Source organism: Gopherus evgoodei, chromosome 21 (genome assembly GCF_007399415.2).
Source record: "Gopherus evgoodei ecotype Sinaloan lineage chromosome 21, rGopEvg1_v1.p, whole genome shotgun sequence".
NCBI classification, from domain to species: Eukaryota; Metazoa; Chordata; order Testudines; family Testudinidae; genus Gopherus; species Gopherus evgoodei.
This window is the reverse complement of record NC_044342.1, coordinates 1,438,972-1,459,449: the sequence shown is the minus strand read 5'-3', so window position 1 is coordinate 1,459,449 and position 20,478 is coordinate 1,438,972. Positions and strand designations below refer to the sequence as shown.

Below are 20,478 nucleotides of genomic sequence, written 5' to 3'. Positions count from 1 at the left end.
CGGGGCTGGACGGACGGACAGATGGGGGGCTGGATGGAGAGACACAGGGACACACACGGGGCTGGACGGACGGACAGATGGGGGGCTGGATGGACAGACACAGGGACACACACGGGGCTGGACGGACGGACGGACAGATGGGGGGCTGGAGGGACAGACACAGGGACACACACGGGGCTGGACGGACGGACGGACAGATGGGGGGCTGGACGGACAGACACAGGGACACACACAGGGCTGGACGGACGGACTGATGGGCTGGATGGACAGACACAGGGACACACACAGGGCTGGACGGACGGACAGATGGGGGGGCTGGATGGACAGACACTGGGACACACACAGGGCTGGACGGACGGACGGACAGATGGGGGACTGGATGGACAGACACAGGGACACACACAGGGCTGGACGGACGGACAGATGGGGGGCTGGACGGACAGACACAGGGACACACACAGGGCTGGACGGACGGACTGATGGGCTGGATGGACAGACACAGGGACACACACAGGGCTGGACGGACGGACTGATGGGCTGGATGGACAGACAGAGGGACACACACAGGGCTGGACGGACGGACAGATGGGGGGCTGGATGGACAGACACAGGGACACACACAGGGCTGGACGGACGGACAGATGGGGGGCTGGACGGACAGACACTGGGACACACACAGGGCTGGACGGACGGACAGATGGGGGGGCTGGATGGACAGACAGAGGGACACACACAGGGCTGGATGGATGGACTGATGGGAGGCTGGATGGACAAACACGGGGACACACACAGGGCTGGACGGACGGACAGATGGGGGGCTGGATGGACAGACACAGGGACACACACAGGGCTGGACGGACGGACTGATGGGCTGGATGGACAGACAGAGGGACACACACAGGGCTGGACGGACGGACTGATGGGCTGGATGGACAGACACAGGGACACACACAGGGCTGGACGGACGGACTGATGGGCTGGATGGACAGACAGAGGGACACACACAGGGCTGGACGGACGGACAGATGGGGGGCTGGATGGACAGACACAGGGACACACACAGGGCTGGACGGACGGACTGATGGGCTGGATGGACAGACACAGGGACACACACAGGGCTGGACGGACGGACTGATGGGCTGGATGGACAGACAGAGGGACACACACAGGGCTGGACGGACGGACAGATGGGGGGCTGGATGGACAGACACAGGGACACACACAGGGCTGGACGGATGGACAGATGGGGGGCTGGATGGACAGACACAGGGACACACACAGGGCTGGACGGACGGACTGATGGGCTGGATGGACAGACACAGGGACACACACAGGGCTGGACGGACGGACTGATGGGCTGGATGGACAGACAGAGGGACACACACAGGGCTGGACGGACGGACAGATGGGGGGCTGGATGGACAGACACAGGGACACACACAGGGCTGGACGGACGGACAGATGGGGGGGCTGGATGGACAGACACAGGGACACACACGGGGCTGGACGGACGGAGAGATGGGTGGCTGGATGGACAGACACAGGGACACACACAGGGCTGGACGGACGGACAGATGGGGGGCTGGATGGACAGACAGAGGGACACACACAGGGCTGGACGGACGGACAGATGGGGGGGCTGGATGGACAGACACTGGGACACACACAGGGCTGGACGGACGGACAGATGGGGGGGCTGGATGGACAGACACAGGGACACACACAGGGCTGGGCGGACGGACAGATGGGGGGCTGGATGGACAGACACAGGGACACACACAGGACAGATGGGGGGCTGGACGGAGCGGTGCACGAGTGAGATGCTGCCGAACCCAGCCCGTAGCCCAGCCTCTTGTGCCGGGGACACCACGCCCTAGTCCCGCCTCCCCACGTCCGTCTCCCCCCCCCACCCAAGCCATCACTTAGGCCCTGGCTCCGGCGGTAGCCACAGCGCCGAGCCCGGAGGGGGCGCCCGGGGGCGGCGATGGAGGGGGGCAGCCGGGGCCAGGACGGGGGGGTCGCCCCCAACCCCTTCGTCCATGAGCTGCGGCTGACGGGGGCGCAGAGAGCGAAGGTGCGGGGCAGGGGGTGGGGCTGAGGGGTTTGTTTTGGGGGCGCGGTTTGGGGATGGGGGTGTATTCGGGGCTCCTAGTGTCTGGGGGAGATGGGGGTGTGTTGGGGGACTCTAAGTCTGCGTGGGGGGATGGGAGAGGATGGGGGTGTATTGGGGGATCCCAGTATCTGTGAGGGGATGGGGATATATTGGGGGCTCCCAGTCTCCGTGGGGGGTGTATTTGGGGCTCCCAGTGGGGGCGAAGGGAGGGGATGGGAATGTAATGGGGGGATCCCAGTATCTGGGGAGATGGGGGGTGTTGGGAGGATCCCAGTGTCGGGGGGGGTTGCGGTGTCTGGCGGGCACCGGGTGCTGGGAGCCCCCTCCCGTGCAATGCGCTGGGGTCTCCCCACCCCACTGCGGCTCGGGGGTGCGGATGCTGCTGCCTCCCTGGCTGGTTTTTAGCCCAGGCTGCGCTGGGGGGAGCCGGGCCCAGCGCGGGGTGGGTGGAGCGGGGCATCTGCTTCGATTTCCCTTTCTCTTTCGTTTTCCCCTTTTTTACCTACATCCTGTTTCTCTAGAGAGTCTACCCAGGGCAGCCCCCAGCCCTGCCCATGCCCCTCACTCCTGACCCACAGCCCCCTGGGGCCCAGCGCTGGGAGCAGGTTCCCACAGGCTGTACAATAGCCCCGTATATGGCATCAGGATCTTTAGGTGTCAGTTCTGCTGGAGGGTTTGGCATCTTTGGCTTAGGGGCCCAGTATCTGCAGCCAGTGTGTGTGTTTGTGTGTGTGTCTCTCAATGGACCGTCCCTACACTGGGGTCCAGGGCCTGGTCTGGACCAGCTGAGCAGCTCTCTGGTTTACTTGATTATTTTACTGTCACTATTATTGTATTATTTCATATTAATCCAGCCATCCCCTTCTATCTGCCCCCATATCTATCTATCTATCTATCTATCTATCTATCTATCTATCTATCTATCTATCTATCTATCTATCTATCTATCTATCTATCTATCTCCATACAACCCCTCTATCTATCACTATACACCCCCTGTATTTATCAATCTAGCTCCATGCTCAGACTCTCCATTTCCGCCTTCCAACTCCCCATATCCTCCCTCTGTCCCCCCTCACAGCCCCCCTTGTAGTACTCCCTGCCTTCCCCTGCTGGAGAGGGCTTGCTCTGCCCTAACAGGTCCTCTGCTCCAGGGTTACTACAGGTCAGAACTTGGGGGGGGGGTCCTTCAGGGGGATGTAGAGGAGCACATACCAGGGATGCTGCATTCCTAATTAGTAGCCTTAACATACAGGTCTGGGAGTGTTACTATGGGGTTTAAGGGGTTTCGGTGCTATGGGAGCTTGGTTTATATCTGCTGGGAGTAGCTGGTTCCCATTCCAGAGAATCTCTATTAGCAATAACTATAGATTATTATAAGCAACATATTAATATTATTCCAGAAAAAAATATGTCAGAAATAAATAAAAAAATAAAATATATTCATTTTGACAGCTTTGAAGCAAACAGTTGCAATCTTTCCAGGATTCCCAGGGTACTAGCTGTGACTGACAGCCAAAAATATCTAGTAATTGTAGAGATTAATACAGTCATTAATTGTATCACTCCTTTAATTTGTAGCCATTGGGAGCAAGTCAAATCCTCGAGTTTCCATATTAAGAAATTATAGAGTTTCCCTATTCTTAGCCCTAATAAACAGATTATTTCCATTTGCCATTAGCTGGTAAATTCCTATTATTAATAAATAGGGTTAATATTCATACTATTAGTTCATTTTTTGCAGACATGGGTAGCAAAACTCTGCTCAGATAATACTGAGGGCTAATCCTGGATTTAGTACCCACAGGAGCTAAGTCAGATCCTAGAGATCTCCTTTTAATGATGAATTAGCCTTCATATGCCAATTATTTCCATTTGGGGTCATCTAGGATCCCACTGTAAAATCCCTATTAATAGTCATTATTTCTCTTATTCATATTGTTGTTTCATTTGACATCATCTGACATCTGCCCTGGTAATATTGATAATTATTCATTTGGTTTGCATCTCTTGGGGTGACATCATTATTTATTAGGTGTGTTACGGTAGCACTATCAGATCCAGTCATGGCCCAGGACTCTATTGTGTCAGACTCTGTACATTGTTTATTAGGTTCATTACGGTAGCACCTAGAAATCGCAGTCATGGATCAAGACCTCATTACACTAGGTGCTGTACATTTTTTATTAGGTGTATTATGGTAGAGACTAGGCACCCCATTCATGGCCCAGTACCTCATTGTGTTAGACTTCGTATGTTATTTATTAGGTGTTTTACTTTAGTAGTTAGACATCCCAGTCGTGGCCAGGATGCAGGCACCGTAAGTTATTTATTAGGTGCATTACGGTAGCACCTAGGAACCCAAGACGCGGCCCAGGATGCCAAGTGCTGTACATTTTTTATTAGGTGGATTACGGTAGCACCTAAGAACCCCTGTCATGGCCCAGGACTCCAGGCACCGTACATTATTTATTAGGTGTATCACAGTAGCATCTAGGAACCCCATTCGTGGCCCAGGATGCCAGGCACTGTACGTTATTTATTAGGTGTATCATGGTAGCATCTAGGAACCCCAGTTGTGGCCCAGGATGCCAGGCACAGTACGTTATTTATTAGGTGCATTACGGTAGCACCTAATAGCCCCTGTCGTGGACTATCTCTGCTCCAGTGAGCTCAGAGTCAGTGGTCCTTATCCAATGATTCAGGTCTCTGCATTAGTCATTGTTAACCTTAATATTCTTATTATTGCCATTGAGCTTCAGCTGGCCTGGCATGTCTCACCGGGCTGCTATTAATGACAGAGAGGGAGGGTTGGGGCGTTACTGAGTATTATTCATTTGTGTAGCATCTGCGGGAGTTGAGGGAGTTGACCAGGTGAAATCGCCCCAGAGTTCTTAACCTCTCCCAGCTGCGTGCTAGGATGCCTCGTCTTGTTGACGGGCGTGGGCCTCCCATTTTCTGGAATACAATGATTTATCGTTACTATTACCAGTGTTCAGTTCCACTGCCAGGCTGCAAACGCTTGGCCACGGGCTCACCTTTAGGGCTGCTAGTAACGTTCAGCTCATGCGTACGTGCAGGCAGAATTAAGCATTTACTTTTGCGTCCGCTGAGTTTGAATACGGCAAATCCTGGAGTGTCTCTAGTCATAATTATTGGCCTTTATTAATATAAGTTCCATTTGCCATTAGCTGGCATAGACTGTCTCCTATTCTGAGAATCCTCTAGTCTTAATAACTGTTTAACTTTGAATATTATTATCATTATTATTGAGGGCAAGGGATAGCTCAGTGGTTTGAGCCTTGGCCTGCCAAACCCAGGGCTGTGAATTCAATCCTTGAGGGGGCCACTTAGGGATCGTAGGCAAAATCAGTACATGGTCCTGCTAGTGAAGGCAGGGGAGTGGACTCAATGACCTTTCAGAGTCCCTTCCAGTTCTATGAGATCAGCATATCTCCATGTATATATTGAGGTAGTAGCATATTAATTTGTTCATTTTGCAGATAAACTGAACAGCCCACACCCTGGAGTTTTACTAATCAATATCCTGATTATTAATCTTATTTCATTTTGTATTGGCTTAGATCAAGGGCAGAGACTCAACCTTAAAGTTAATCATACTAATTATTCTCAGTGCTAATTAGTTATGCATCTTCGGGGATTAAATGGGTCACATCCTGGAGTTTGTGTATTAAGGACAATTATCCTTTAAAAAAATATTTCCTTTTGGAGTCAAAGTACATTAACTATTTCCTATTCGGATGAAATTGATCTCATAATATTTATCATTATAACTTCATGTTGTGTCAGGTTGGACTGCCCACAATGATGCTGAGTTTATTAATTATTATTAGAGTTGAGTTTTCAGCTGACTCGTTTTTCCAGTGAAAAATAACACTGGAATATTTAGTGGATTCGTGTCAATTTGACCGAATTGTTTATTACAGCAACAAACAAACCAAACAAATAAAAATAAAATTAGTTCATGCTGACGTGTTTGAAACATGTTTTGATTTTCTGGGTCTCGCTTCAAAATGTCCTTTCATTTTAGTTTCTTGATTTTATTTTATTTTTATTTTAGAAAGGAGCCAAAAGTGTTTAACCATGGTCAAAATATAAACAAAATGGGTCGTTCAGCCCTCAACAAAAAAAATGGTCATTTTCGGCCCAACCGAAACAGATTACTTTCCCCAAAGAGATGCCCAAATCCCTAATTCTTCCAGTTGTAATTATTATTATTAATCATTTAATTCAGCAACCACTAGGGTTGTCTAGATCAAATCATGAAGTTTCTCTATAAAAATGGACTATTATTATTAATGATGAAATCTCAGTGCTGCAAAGATGTAGTCAATGTATATAAAGTTAAGAACAAGGATGAGATTTCGGAGCCCTTAAAAATGTATCCTTTGGTGCCTCAGTTTCCCTCTGTGCCATCATTTAAGGTAGTTTAAGGCAGTTCTGACTGTACACTGCAAGTACCCCAGAGTAAGTTGTATTGACAACATGTGTTGTTTTATTATTAACGCTAATAAAGTTTTGTGTGAATTGGAGGTTGATCCAGTGACAGCCAAGAATTTCTACATTTATAATATTTATTATGATGATTAGTACAGGCCCTGAATTAGCAAAGTACTGATGTGAGCTTCTTGTATTATTATTTATTAATCGTTAACTGGGGTTGCGTATGGCTGCGCAGGGGACTGTGTGGAGCTGTGATTGGTATAATTAGCCTATGTATTAATAATGATGTGAATAGACAGAAGGAGATTGGTGAATCTGGCCCCGGATGTCAAATCGTTTTCAGAAAACGGACCACAAAACACAAACCGCACAAAAAAGCCACAAGAAACGCAAAATAGCCACAGATCAAACGGGATCAACAGTGTCCCTGCGCACCCAGTAGAGGACAATACACATGCAAACAAGTACAGAAAATAAACAAACACACAAATAGTAAATCACGCAATACACAACAGACACCTAAGCTGTTCGTGTATTAACAAACAGAAAATGACACAAAATATTCAAACACACAAATGTCCACAGTACACAAAACAGCTAAACACACAAACAGGAAATAGCACAGGACACACAAAACATACACAAGAAACACGTGAGAATAACAACTAAACACGAAAACAGAAAATAACACAAAACATCCACAGTGTACCCACAACATCCATAGTACACCAAAAAAAACCCAACTAAAAATGCAAACGGAAAATAACACAGTACACACAAACATCCACAGTACACAAAACAATTAAACACAGAAACCGAAAATAACCCAATAAATCAAAAGCATTCACTGTATGTAAAAAATGAAACAAACAGAAAATAACATCAGCAAAGAGTCCTATGGCACCTTATAGACTCTTTGCTTCTTTTACAGATCCAGACTAACACGGCTACCCCTCTGATACTAGAAAATAACATGACACACAAAACATACACAAAACACACAATGTGCACACACAACAACTAAACAAACAGAAAATAACACAAAACATCCTCAATCCACACACAGAATATTAGCAGTGCACAAAATATCTACACACACAAACAGAAAATAACGCAATACATGCACAAGACATAGACGGTGCGTGTGCACACACACAGAGCAACAGGCACGTGTAGCCAAAGTTAACATAGCATGGCTCAAAATCACTGTGACTGTGTTACACGTATGCAGGCCTTTGGAACTCCCTGCTACATGATCACAACCCCTGCCCAAGCCACCACTGACCTCTGCCCTTGGCTGCCATCCTGGGCCTATAACACCTTTCTGGGGCTCCCCTTCTCTGCCCTGTGGGCGTCAGCCCCAGGACAATGCACACTAAGGAGACGATGCTCTGTTTTGTGTTGTGTTATGGGGAGTCCTTGGCCTGCGATCCTTTCAGTGAGGCCAGGCCCAGGAAAACCTGCCAGGCTGGGTGAACTCTGTGTGTATATGTGTGAGTGTGGGACCCTGCTGGTGGAGATAAGCCTTACAATGCTGACTTGAGGGGATCCTGTCACCCACGCTGCCCGAAGTGTTGGGGTGTTGACGTCTCTCCCGTTGCTTCGCAGTTCTACCTACTGGGGACGGTGCTGGCCCCGCTCCGTGTGGCCCTGGCCTTCGTTGTCCTCTTCCTCATGTGGCCCTTCGCGCTGCTCCAGGTGCTGCACCGGTCCGAGGAAGAGCTGAAAGAGCCGCTCACGGACTGGAGGAGGTAAGAGACCTCCCATCCCCTACAGCTCTGCTGGTGCCCCTCAATCCTGACCCACAGTCCCCTGCTAGCCCAGCCCTGGGCTCCCACTCCCCAGCTCTGCCAATGCCCCTCAGTCCCGACCCGCAGCCCCCTGCTGTCCTAGCCCTGTGCTCCCCCCACATCCACCATCTCCATCTCTCCCGTTTCAGCTCCGTCTCCCACAGCTCCGTTTACCTCCTGAGCCGCCTGATGTTCTTCCTCCTCGGCTTCATGCGGATCCGGGTGCGGGGGCAGCGGGCATCACGCTTGGAGGCCCCGATCCTGGTGGCCGCCCCCCACTCCACCTTCTTCGACCCCATCATCTTGCTGCCGTGTGACCTTCCCATGGTGGTCTCCCGCACAGAGAACCTCCACGTGCCTGTCATTGGAGGTAAGGGGCTGGGAGGACGGGCCATTCCATTGCATGGTCTGCCCATTGGATGATGCCAGTGGGGGACGTTAGGGTCATCAGATGGAAGGGCCCATTGGATGATGCCTGTTGGGGTCATTGGATGTAAGAGACCCCTGGGGTGGAGTGGAGAGGGGAGACGGGTCCTTCCATTGCACAGTCCCCATGGAGAACGGAAGGGAGGCGGGCCCTTCCATTGCATGGTCTGCCAGTTGGATGATGCCACTGAGGGACCTTGGGGTCATTGGCTGGAAGGGCCCATGGTAGAGTGGGGTAGGGATATGGGCCCTTCCATTGGATTGTCTCCCCATTGCATGGTTCCCCCCGGGACCCTTCCAGAAGGGGCATCCCAGTCATGGGGGGAATGGGGAGCAGAGTCCATGGGGCTCCAGCTACAGGGGATGGGACGGGAAGTGGGTGTTACCAGCTTTGCCCGTTACTTTGGGGTACGCTCATTTATTAGGGTTACTCTTCTGCAGGAGGGTAGGGGGGATGTCTGTACTTCTGTTAATGTGCTGCTTGTGTCACTTGTATCCTCATATGGAGCTCTACTTCTGCATGCTGCAAGTCCTCTTCCCCCCCGCAGTGGAGCGATCCTGCAGGACCTCAGTTCCCCAGGGCTGGGTTCTTCCAGCCCCAGAATCACACACACACACACACACACACACACACACACACACACACACACACACACACACACACACACACACACACACACACACACACACTAACAGAGCATTTCTGAGAGTACTGGGTTAATCAGCACTCCCAGGCTGACCCCTTATATGTCCTTGGACTCATTAGGCTGGGTCGAGCAGCACCTCCAAGCTGTCACCCTCATATTCATAGGCACCGCACTGGAACAGAGCACACCTGAGCAGGCTGGGTCGAGTAGCATCTTCAATCTGTCACCCTCACATGTCCCAGCTTCAGCATGTCCCTATCCCCACTTTCATGTTACAATTGTTCTGGCAGTAACCCACTCGGTGAGCAACCCCTACAGGCTTTTTGGGCGTGCAGGGATCTTTTATCTTAGGTACGAGGAGCGTTGCTGCAGAGCAAATGAGGAACCCAAAAAACACCCATGAGGTGGGAGAGAGAGAGAAGCAACCAGCTTAACCATGAGAGTTATTTATGGCCAGATAATAACCATAGGGGAGACAAACAAACAAAACAGTTATAATATTAAATCTAACTTAATTTTGATTATAAAAGTCAGGTTTAGAAAACGATAACTGATCACACAGGTCAGGGTCAGAAGGCTCTACCGAGGTTTAGAGAAAAAGAGCTGGGTTCTCACCACTCCATGAAGCTTGAATCGATCCGGGGTCCCAGGTGGTGATGGTAGCTGAGGGTCCGGAGGGCTGGAGACAGGCAGAGCCCCCAGCACGATCACTCAGGAGAAGATGACGTCCCAATGGAACTGATGGAGATTTTGGATTCAGGCATGAGAGCACTTACTTGAGCATATGTAGAGGTTTTGTAGAGAAACAACAATGGTTCAAGGGAGAACACTAGATTTGTTTATGTGTAAACTGATGGCTCAAGGGAGAATACCACAGTTGTTTTGTTCATACTAGACCAGGGGTCAGCAATCTTTCAGAAGTGCTGTGCCAAGTCTTTATTTATTCACTCTGATTTAAGGTTTCGTATGCCAGTCATACATTTTAATGTTTTTGGAAGGTCTCTTTCTATAAGTCTATACTATATAACTAAACTATTGTTGTATGTAAAGTAAATAAGGTTTTTTAAATGTTTCAGAAGCTCCATTTAAAATTAAATTAAATTAAAATGCAGAGCCCCCCCGGACTGGTGGCCAGGACCTGGGCAGTGTGAGTGCCACTGAAAATCAGCTCGCGTGCCGCCTTCGGCACCCGTGCCATAGGTTGTCTACCCCTGGGCTAGACAATGGGAGCTGATCATTCTGGGCATTGGGTAGTGTTCCTTGGAGGGAGCTCACAATGCAATTAGGGAGCTTCACCATTTTGGACACCAATCAAGGATTCATTACTAGAATTGTTCTGATAACTGCTGAGCTGTGTGTGTGCAGGCGTGGGTTCATTGACATCTGGAGCAGAGATCCCCCATCCCGCAGTGCTTCCCTGATTTTCTAGTCCCGGAGTTCTGTGCGGTTCTTGCCTTGAAGTCTCTGTTCTCCATTCTGTAGCTAATGGAGATGCCTCCCTGTCCCATCTTTGATGCAGATGAGGCCAGGGGAGTTTCCTTAATCCTATCACCCTTATCCCAGGGGTTTAGGGGTGTCTCCCACAGTCTTTTCATTGCTTTTTGTAAGTCTTTCTTCTGATCGGTTTTGGTTTAAGCAGAGGCTAGGGGTGTTTGTGTCAGATAGGCTGGGTACTGCACCCTGGTTCCCCGAGAACACAGAGCTGATAGGTAACAGTGAGGTATAGAGCCGGGTCCGACGATGTCCCATCCTCCCCATTTTGGTGGGTCTCTCCCCTGATGGAGAAAATGCTATGGGTTTGGGGCAGGAGGAAGAGGAGCTGTGAAAGGAGGAGATGGGGGGTTGGAAAAAGAGGGGCTCGTGGATAGCAGCAGGGCAGAGCAGAGGAGGGACTATAGCAGTGTTTAAAAGAGAACTGGATAAATTCATGGTGGTTAAGTCCATTAATGGCTATTAGCCAGGATAGGTAAGGAATGGTGTCCCTAGCCTCTGTTTGTCAGAGGGTGGAGATGGATGGCAGGAGAGAGATCACTTGATCATTGCCTGTTAGGTTCACTCCCTCTGGGGCACCTGGCATTGGCCACTGTCGGTAGACAGGATACTGGGCTAGATGGACCTTTGGTCTGACCCAGTACGGCCATTCTTATGGGAGGAGAGGGGATGAGGAGTGAGGGGAGGTGGAGGAGGTGGCCCCAGGGTGAGGGCCTGTGGTGGCTCCATTGGAGCTGAGTGGCAGCAGGTGGTGGTGGGTCTGTCCCCTGCCTCATGGCCTGTCTCCCTCACCCATTTCTCTGCCTCCCTCAGCCTTGCTGCGGTTCAACCAAGCCATCTTGGTGTCCCGCCACGACCCAGCCTCCCGCAAGAAGGTGGTAGAGGAGGTGAAGAGACGGGCCACATCCCAGGGAAAATGGCCACAGGTGAGACTGGTCGTCCCCCCCCACTCAATTCCCACCCCCTCCCCTTGACCAATCCCCCCCCCGAGTATCTGACACTCTCCCCTTTGCTCTCCCCCAGGTGCTCTTCTTCCCCGAGGGGACCTGCTCTAACAAGAAAGCCTTACTGAAGTTTAAGCCGGGTATGAGGCCCGGCAGTATAGCCTGGCTCACACAGGAGTGGGGGGAGTAGGGCGACCCCCACCCTGGGACCCTCATTCCCACTGGTCAAGCAGGGCCTGGATGTAATGACTCTGGAGCCCAGAGACTCCTCCCTGCAGGGTTGGGACTAGGGGGGTGAGATGGTCAGGCGGAGCTGCAGGAAACTCCAGTGTGAGCAGCACAGGCCCACTGGGTATGAAGCAGGAGGAAACGTTGGTGTGGAACGTGATGTAATCCCCTGTATATGGTAAGGGTAAACCTGGAGTAATCTGCAGCGTGGATTGAGAGTAGTGACACAATTTGAAGCACAGAGTAAACCTGGAGTAAACTTTGAGTAACATGCTGTGTGGATTGAGAGTAGCTGCTCTGTTTGAAGCACAGAGTATACGCAGAGCAATCATCAGTATAAATGTGGCCAGTCTTGGGGCAATCCTAGAGAACCAATCTATGTAAACGGAAATGTGAGCTTCAGTGTAAATGTAGAGCAGCCTTAGTGTAAACACTGGCTAACCCCTAATGTGTGAACCTAGAAGAAGCAGAGAGTAACCTCAGTGTCAATTTAGAGTAACCCTCCAAGGAAACGCTGCAAAAATCCATTGTAAAACTAGAGTCAGTGTAAATCTGGAGTAACCATTTGAGTAAACACTGTGTAAACTTAGAGTTATCCAAGTGTAAACCCAGAGCAAACGACAATAACCCACAGGGTGATCCTCAGCGGAAAGGCTGTTAACCTCTCTGTGTGCCAGGCGTATCTCCTTGCACGTATGCAGGTGACACTGTACAGCCTATACCCCTCTCTGCACTCCCGTGTAAATCCAGAGTGAAAGCCTTGGTGTAAACGGGTTGTGTCTTTCTCTTCCAGGTGCCTTCATTGCCGGGGTTCCTATCCAGCCCATCCTCGTCCGGTACCCCAACAGCCTGGTGAGTGTCTGGCAGGGGTAATGGGCCGGGTGGATGGCGCAGTCGGGCTGCACACCAACACCTCTGTTCTTCTCTTGGCAGGACTCGACAACCTGGGCGTGGCAAGGACCTGGAGTGTGAGTTATGCATGGGGGAGGGGTCTGTCTGTCTGTCTGCTGCCCCTGGCTGGAGGGAATGAGCCCTGCTTTGTAGCTGTCTGTTTGCTGCCCCCTGCTGGAGGGGACAAGCCCTGCTGTGTATCTGTCTGTCTGCTGCCCCCTGCTGGAGGGGACAAGCCCTGCTGTGTATCTGTCTGTCTGCTGCCCCCTGCTGGAGGGGACAAGCGCTGCTGTGTATCTGTCTGTCTGCTGCCCCCTGCTGGAGGGGACAAGCCCTGCTGTGTATCTGTCTGTCTGTCTGCTGCCCCCTGCTGGAGGGGACAAGCCCTGCTGTGTATCTGTCTGTCTGCTGCCCCCTGCTGGAGGGGACAAGCCCTGCTGTGTATCTGCCTGTCTGTCTGCTGCCCCCTGCTGGAGGGGACAAGCCCTGCTGTGTGTCTGCTGCCCCCTGCTGGAGGGGACAAGCCCTGCTGTGTATCTGCCTGTCTGTCTGCTGCCCCCTGCTGGAGGGGACAAGCCCTGCTGTGTGTCTGCTGCCCCCTGCTGGAGGGGACAAGCCCTGCTGTGTATCTGTCTGTCTGTCTGCTGCCCCCTGCTGGAGGGGACAAGCCCTGCTGTGTATCTGTCTGTCTGCTGCCCCCTGCTGGAGGGGACAAGCCCTGCTGTGTATCTGTCTGTCTGTCTGCTGCCCCCTGCTGGAGGGGACAAGCCCTGCTGTGTGTCTGCCTGTCTGTCTGCTGCCCCCTGCTGGAGGGGACAAGCCCTGCTGTGTGTCTGCCTGTCTGTCTGCTGCCCCCTGCTGGAGGGGACAAGCCCTGCTGTGTGTCTGCCTGTCTGTCTCCCTGCTGTACTCTTGAATGACTAACTTGGACTGTCATGTCTCTCTTGCCCCCCACAGACTCAAAGTCATCTGGTTGACGGCATCGCAACTCTGCACCACTGTGGAAGTGGAGGTGAGGTTGCACAGCGCCCCCTAGTGCCGTGCCAGAGCAGTAGGGCCAACACTCCCTGGCTGAGCTCCCCACACACTCCCTGCTGCCCCCTAACCCCCTTATCTCTTCCAGTTCCTCCCTGTCTATCAGCCCACTGCCGAAGAGAGCGTCAACCCCACCCTTTACGCCAGCAACGTGCAGAGAGCCATGGCCCAGTGAGTGGCCCTGGTGGGGGCCGACTGGGCTCCCCTTGGGGGTCACTGAAGGGGGGTAGGATGGGGGGCATCCATGGGGGTTTGGCAAAGAATATTGGGGTAAGGTGGTGGTGGGGAGATTGGCGTGAGGCGCCGGGGGGTGGACCTGGGGTGTCTGGGGCACGTGGCGTGAGGGGTACAAGGGAGGAGCACATGGTACCAGGGACTTGGTGTGGGGGGGCCATGGGCATCGGTTGTCACAGGATCCATGGAGGCAGGTGAAGGGAGCACAGAGGGGGCTGGCGTGGAAGGGCATGGGGGGGTTGCTATTTGGGCCCTCGGGATTGACATGGCCACAGTGTGGGGGATGGTGGGTTATCAGGGTACTTAGATGGGGTTGACGCAGGGGATATGGGGGTTGGGGCCATGTGGGGTAGTCAGATGAGGTGGTGTGGGGGTCTTGGGAGGGGTTGGCAGGGGGGTTATGGGGTCAGAATGGCCACATGGAAAATTTTTGAGGAGATTATGGAGGGTCAGTGCTCTGAGGGGTATGTATGGGGGGTTGAAGGAAAGTACACGGGTTGTTGGGGATACAGGGAGTCGGGGTACTGTAGCGGGTACAGTGGGGTCTGGGGCACTCAAGGGGACACAATAGGGGGCTCGGCGTTCGGGGGACCCCTCAATCTGACCACTCCCTGCTCTTGTCTCCCCGCAGGGCGCTGGGCGTCCCAGCCACCGAGTGCGAGTTGGTGGGCACCCTGCCAGTGCGGGCGGTCGGGCGCCTGCGGGTGGCGCTGGAGCCCCGGCTCTGGGAGCTGGAAAGGGCGCTGCGGAGGGCCAGGTGAGGGGCTGGGAGACAGAGGGAGAGAAGAGGAAGTGTGGGGAGGTTGGGAGGTTGGGGAGGAGAGGGGAGGGTTGGCAAGAGGGGCAGGGGAGAATGGATAGGCAGTAGGGGAGGGACAGATGGGACAGTGCTGCCTTGGGGGCAGGGCTGTATCGCCTGTGTCTCTGACCTCTCTCCCCCCCACATGGGGATCCCCCTGCAGGTGGGTCGCAGGCGGCCCCCTGCCTGATGGTGGAGCAGGGACTCTGGGGTGCCAGGAACTCGCCCACTGGCTGGGGCTGCCCCACCCTGAGGCACCTGAGGAGCTCTGTGCCTACTTCCAGCAGGTACCGGGGGGCAGGGAGGGAGTGGGAGAAGGCTGGGGAGGAGAATGCCCCAGGATCGGGGAGGGGAAGGGGATTGCCTTGGGGCTGGGGGGGAATTGCATCGGGGCTGAGGGGAATTGCCCCTGGGTGGAGAGGGGAGGTGAATTGCCCCAGGGGTCAGGGAGGGGAATTGCCCCTGGGGTGGGGAATTGCCAGTGTTGGAGGAGGGGAGGGGAATTGCCCCAGGGGTCAGGGAGGGGAATTGCCCCTGGGGATGGGGAATTGCTCTAGGGGTGTTAGAGAGGAGGATTGCCCCAGAGCGTGGGGAATTGCCCCAGGGTGGGAGAGGGGAGGGGGATTGCCACAGGAGTGGAGAATTGTCCCAGGGGGTGGGAAATTGCCCCAGGATGGGGGAGGGGAGGGGGATTGCCCCAGGGAGTGGGAAATTGCCCCAGGATGGGGGAGGGGAGGGGGATTGCTCCAGAGAGTGGGAAATTGCCCCAGGATGGGGGAGGGGAGGGGGATTTCCCTGGGGTGCATAAAAATGCATCCCTGGGCAGGGGAGAGGGTTGTGTGGGACTCTGTGTCCAGAGGTAACCCCCATCCATGTCTCTATCCACCAGGACATGGGGGGCGCCGTGGATGCCCGGGCGGTGCGACTGGCCCTGCAGGCACTGGAGGGGGTGCATAGCCCCGAGGAGCTCACACGCCTGGCCTTTGAGGTGGGGGGACAGGGAGTGTGAGGTGCAGGGGGAGGGGCTCTGGCAGGAATAGGGCAGGGATGGGGATATAGGGGGATGGGTTGGGAGTATGTGGGAGGAGGGGTCTGGGTCTGGGAGGGTATGTGTGGAGATATAGAGGGTGGGGGGAGGAGGCTGGCTTGGAGGATGTGGAATGGGGGAGTATATTATGTGGGGGATATGGAGGGTATCTGGGAGTCGGCGGGATCTAGGGGCTGCAGGGAGATATGGGGGCTGTGGGTGAGGGTATCTGGGGGATGTGAGAGGATAATGGGGCTGTGGGGGGATATAGGGGCTTTGGGTGGGGTATATCGGGGGCCACAGGCGGGGCGATATGAGAGCTGTGGGGGGAGTATGGGGGACTGGGGGCATGGGGATTGTGGGGGTCTCTCTCATGCTCACATTGTCTCTCCCCCTCCACACAGCTGTTCTGCGAAGTGAGGGCCGGGCTGGGGGCCCCATGCCTGCCCCCGGAGGGTTTCTGTGCCATCCTGCACCTGCTGCTGGGAACACCCTGGGCCGACGGAGCCAAGCTCTTCGCTGCGCTGGGCGGGGCTGAGCCCCACCACGGTCTGAGCATCGGTGAGCACCCCTGGACAGACAGAGGGCCTGGCAGACAGACAGGGGGACCCAACAGACAGACCGGGGCAGGGGGTGGGGGAACCTGGCGGATAGACAGGAGGAGTTCTGGCAGACAGACAGATGCGGGGATCCAGAAGACAGACCGACAGACAGACATGCATTTGGATGGGGGCAGGCCTAGCAGACAATGACAAACGGGGACGCCCAGCAGACAAACAGGCTGAGAAACTGACACGTGGGGAAGAAGAGAGAGAAAGAGAGGGAGGCTACACATGCAAGACGGACAGACAGACGAGAGGGCAGACAGATGGACAGTCAGACAGATGGATGGAAAAGAGGGCAGACAGATGGACAGACAGAAGAGCGGATGGGCAGACAGACGGACGAGGGAGGGGGCAGATAGACGGACCAAGGGATGGCTGAGCCAGCCCAGTGGCTATTTCACCTTCTCCTTCCTTGTCTCCCTGCCAGGTCAGTTCCAGGATTTCGCCCTGCGCCACCCTGTCTATGCTCCACTCTTCAGCACCTACCTGTGCCTCCCAGTGCCCGCCCACCGGGCCCCCAACCCTCATGCCAACGGCCTCCCCCACACCAAGAGCAAGGCAGACTGAACTATGCCCCTCCCCACCATACAGTGACACCCCTTCCCCAGCACACTCGCTACCCGGGACACACCCAGCAACTCAGGGCTACAGGAAATGGGGAGGAAACAGCCAATTTCGGGGGAGGGGGATTTATTTTATTTTAATTATTTTGGAATTTATTTTATTTTTTGGAGTGAGGCGGGTGGGCTGGGTTTCTTCTGTTTTGTAAAATGTAAACAAATGCTATTTTATATATCAAATATCTATATCTCTATGACAATATTATATATATATATATATATATATATATATACACACACACTAACTTTTAAAGTAAAGGTGGTTTTGAGCGGCCTTCGTTGGAAAAAAGGGTGTCAGAGGGCCCTGGGGCTGGACCTTCACATTTAATACAGTGGTTTCAAGGTCACCTTCATGCCACATCATGAAACTTCAGTGGCAGTTTCAAGGGGGTTTCCCAATCTAAGGTAATTATCCCGATCCAGTCCCAGGGCAGGGGGCTGGCTGGCTCAGGGAGGCGGGAAAGGGACACAGCCCTAGGGAGCCCCCTAAGCAAGGCCCCACTCTCAGCTCTGCCTTAGATGAAGCCGGATCCATGTGATCACGACTGGGGCCAAAACATTGATCCAAATCCCTTTAATTGACTCAGTAAATTACAAGGTTGCTCTGCCCCGGCACCATGTTTCCTAATGATGCCGCCCATTCAACAGGAAGCCAATCAGTGTCCTCTACTTCACCTTCTACGTTCCAAGAGGCAGGACTTTGAGAGTTAGGAGGAGTTGGCCAATGAGAGCCCTCACTTCCATCCTCAGCATGCATGGGAACGGGGCGGTCTTCCAGTCAATGAGGACTCTCCATTTCATCCTCAGTGTTCCAAGGGGCAGGGGGATCTGCCAGAGTGCTCTTTGTTTCATCTCAAAGGGGTGGGGCTTGGAGGAGAGAGGGCCCAACAATTGGCTGAAGAAGGAATTTAAGGCACCCACAAATATACCCAGCTGGAACTTTTCAGCCAATTGCAGTCAACCCTCATCATGGCTGCCCTCTCTCATTGGCTGCGCGGGCGCTTGCTCCTCCTGGCAGCCATACTGTTGTTCCTCCTCTTATGGCTGAGCCGAACGCCAGTGTCCATGGCATGTGACTCATCAAGCACCCCACCTGGGCACAGCCGTGTGGAGCGTCTCCTCATGGGATCCCATCTCACTGGCTCCCAAGTCGGGGAGAGGGCTCTGCTGTCGGTCCCCACTTGGTCCCTCAGGGCAAGGACAGAGCCAACAGGTCCCTCAGGACTGGAGAGATGGAGTTTCGATGCCAGCAGAGAGGAAAAACTAGACAGCTCTTCATCATCCTCATCATCATCATGTTTCCCAACATCCTCCGTGCCCCCTGGGGGAAATTCTGAGCTGGCAGTTGTGGCCATCTTGGAGGGGCCATCGCCCATGGCTGAACTTGCCTCTCCCACCTCCTTTCTATCATCCCTGGAACTGGTCCCGTTGCCACAGCCCCTGGTAGCTCCTGCCTCACATTGTTCTGGATCTCCAGGTCCAGCCGTGGTTTTGACTCCAGTGCCTTCACTATTGCCACCATCGTGGAGGTGAGGCTGTCTTGACCCCATCTCTATTCCAAATCTCCATTCTGGCTCTGCTCGGCAACTGGATTTGGCCTCTGAAGCCGTCCAGGCCTCAGTAGGTCCAGTTGGGCCACTCAGGCCAAGGGGAGGTGGGTCAGGATGTTGGCTGTGAATGTTGGACACTGGTGGCAATTCACCCTCCCCTCGCCTGTCAGCACCCAGAGGGTGAGCAAAGAGTCCTAAGGGTTGCCCATTGGCCCTGCTGAGTAGTAACACTGTAGGGTGGCCACCACACACCCTAGACTCCAGTTTGGTTGGTTGACCTGTTTGACTGCTATCTTGTTCTCCAAGCCTAGCGGGAGTTGATGCTGGGCTTCCTTCTCCTTTCAGGTTGTTCCCACTCAATTTCATGCTCCCAGGCTGTAGATCACACTCTCTCAGGGCGGCTTCACTCCAATCAGCCTCCTTCTTGTTTTGACCCCTGACCTTCCCTTCTAGGCCACCGTCTTGTTTTCCATGTCCATTGAGAGTTGACTGTAGAGCTCTTTGTTCCACCAGGTTGTCCCTGTGTGACCTCATGATATTGGCTTGGCCTGTGGCACTTGGGATGTCTCCCAATGGTTCCCATCCAGCCTGGGGTTGGCCTTTGACCGTGTCTCCTTGGCAGCCATCTTGTTGTCCATGTCCACTGAGACCTGACTCCAGAGCTCCTGCTTCCACCAGGTTGTCTCCTTGGCAACAACACTTTGTTCCCGTTGGGGCATCTCTTAGTCCTTCTCCTTCAGCATTGTCTTCAGATTGACTTTTGACCTTCCCTTCTTGGCCACCATCTTGTTTTCTGTATCTGCTGGGAGTTGACGCAAGGTTTGCTGGTCCTATCGAATTGTCCCCTTGTGATCTTATGCTCCAGGCCTGGCTGACAGGTTGTGTTGTGCCGAGGGTGACTGCTGACCCTTCCCTTCGGCCTCCGTCCTGGCCCTGCCCCTGAGGCTGCTGGGACACCCTCTCAACTCGATTCTTCAGCGAGGCTAATAGTCTCCCTTTGCCGCCACATTTGTGAGGGGACAGGCATCTTGGAGTTGCCGCATCTCCTGTCTGCCATTGGCGTGGCTGGGACGGCTGCACAGGTGTGGGGGTGGGTGTCTCTGGTGTCTCTGTCCCAAGAGCCCCGCCCTTCACCCTGCTGCCTCGAGGGGGTGAGGCTCCGCTCATGGCCTGCCGATGGCTAGCCAGTCCCTTTTGGCTGCTGCCTTCATCCTCCTCTTCGGACTGGGAGGGGGTGGAGTCCAAATGAGGGGCAGGGCACAACGGGAGGCTGAGCTCTTCCTCTGAGAGGGCTAGGAGACGTTTCTCAACCAGCTGTGGGGAGAGAGGAAAGGCGGTCGCTGTGGGGGGTGGGTTCTGTGTAAAGGGGGTAGAGAGACAACTACTCTCATTGGTCTGGCTCCTCAGTGGCCATGTGGGGTGGTACCTGGCTTGGGGTGAGTCCCAGCTCTTGCTCCAGCTCCTCGCTGAGATCCAGGGGGTCACGTCTCTTCTCTGGAGAGAGCAGCTGGGCCAGGAACTGGGGGTGGATCACGGCTTCCACCTGCAGGGGAAAGGGGCAGGGGAAGCGGGCTGAGAGCGAGGTCCTGGTGCGATGCTGCCAACCTGGATGCC

General features: G+C 53.8%; 1 protein-coding gene across 1 annotated transcript; it reads left to right on the top strand.

Annotated features, from left to right (window-relative positions):
- The first annotated feature begins 1,966 nt into the window (after window positions 1-1,966).
- On the top strand, window positions 1,967-17,508 carry LPCAT4 (lysophosphatidylcholine acyltransferase 4). Its single transcript, XM_030539897.1, has 14 exons — window positions 1,967-2,074; window positions 8,186-8,328; window positions 8,517-8,737; window positions 11,745-11,857; window positions 11,955-12,015; window positions 12,897-12,955; window positions 13,037-13,071; window positions 13,952-14,006; window positions 14,118-14,200; window positions 14,895-15,020; window positions 15,226-15,349; window positions 15,952-16,050; window positions 16,494-16,650; window positions 17,122-17,508. The coding sequence occupies exons 1-14, from the start codon at window positions 1,985-1,987 to the stop codon at window positions 17,259-17,261; spliced, it is 1,506 nt and encodes a 501-aa protein (XP_030395757.1). The 5' UTR covers window positions 1,967-1,984; the 3' UTR covers window positions 17,262-17,508.
- Window positions 17,509-20,478: the final 2,970 nt, after the last annotated feature.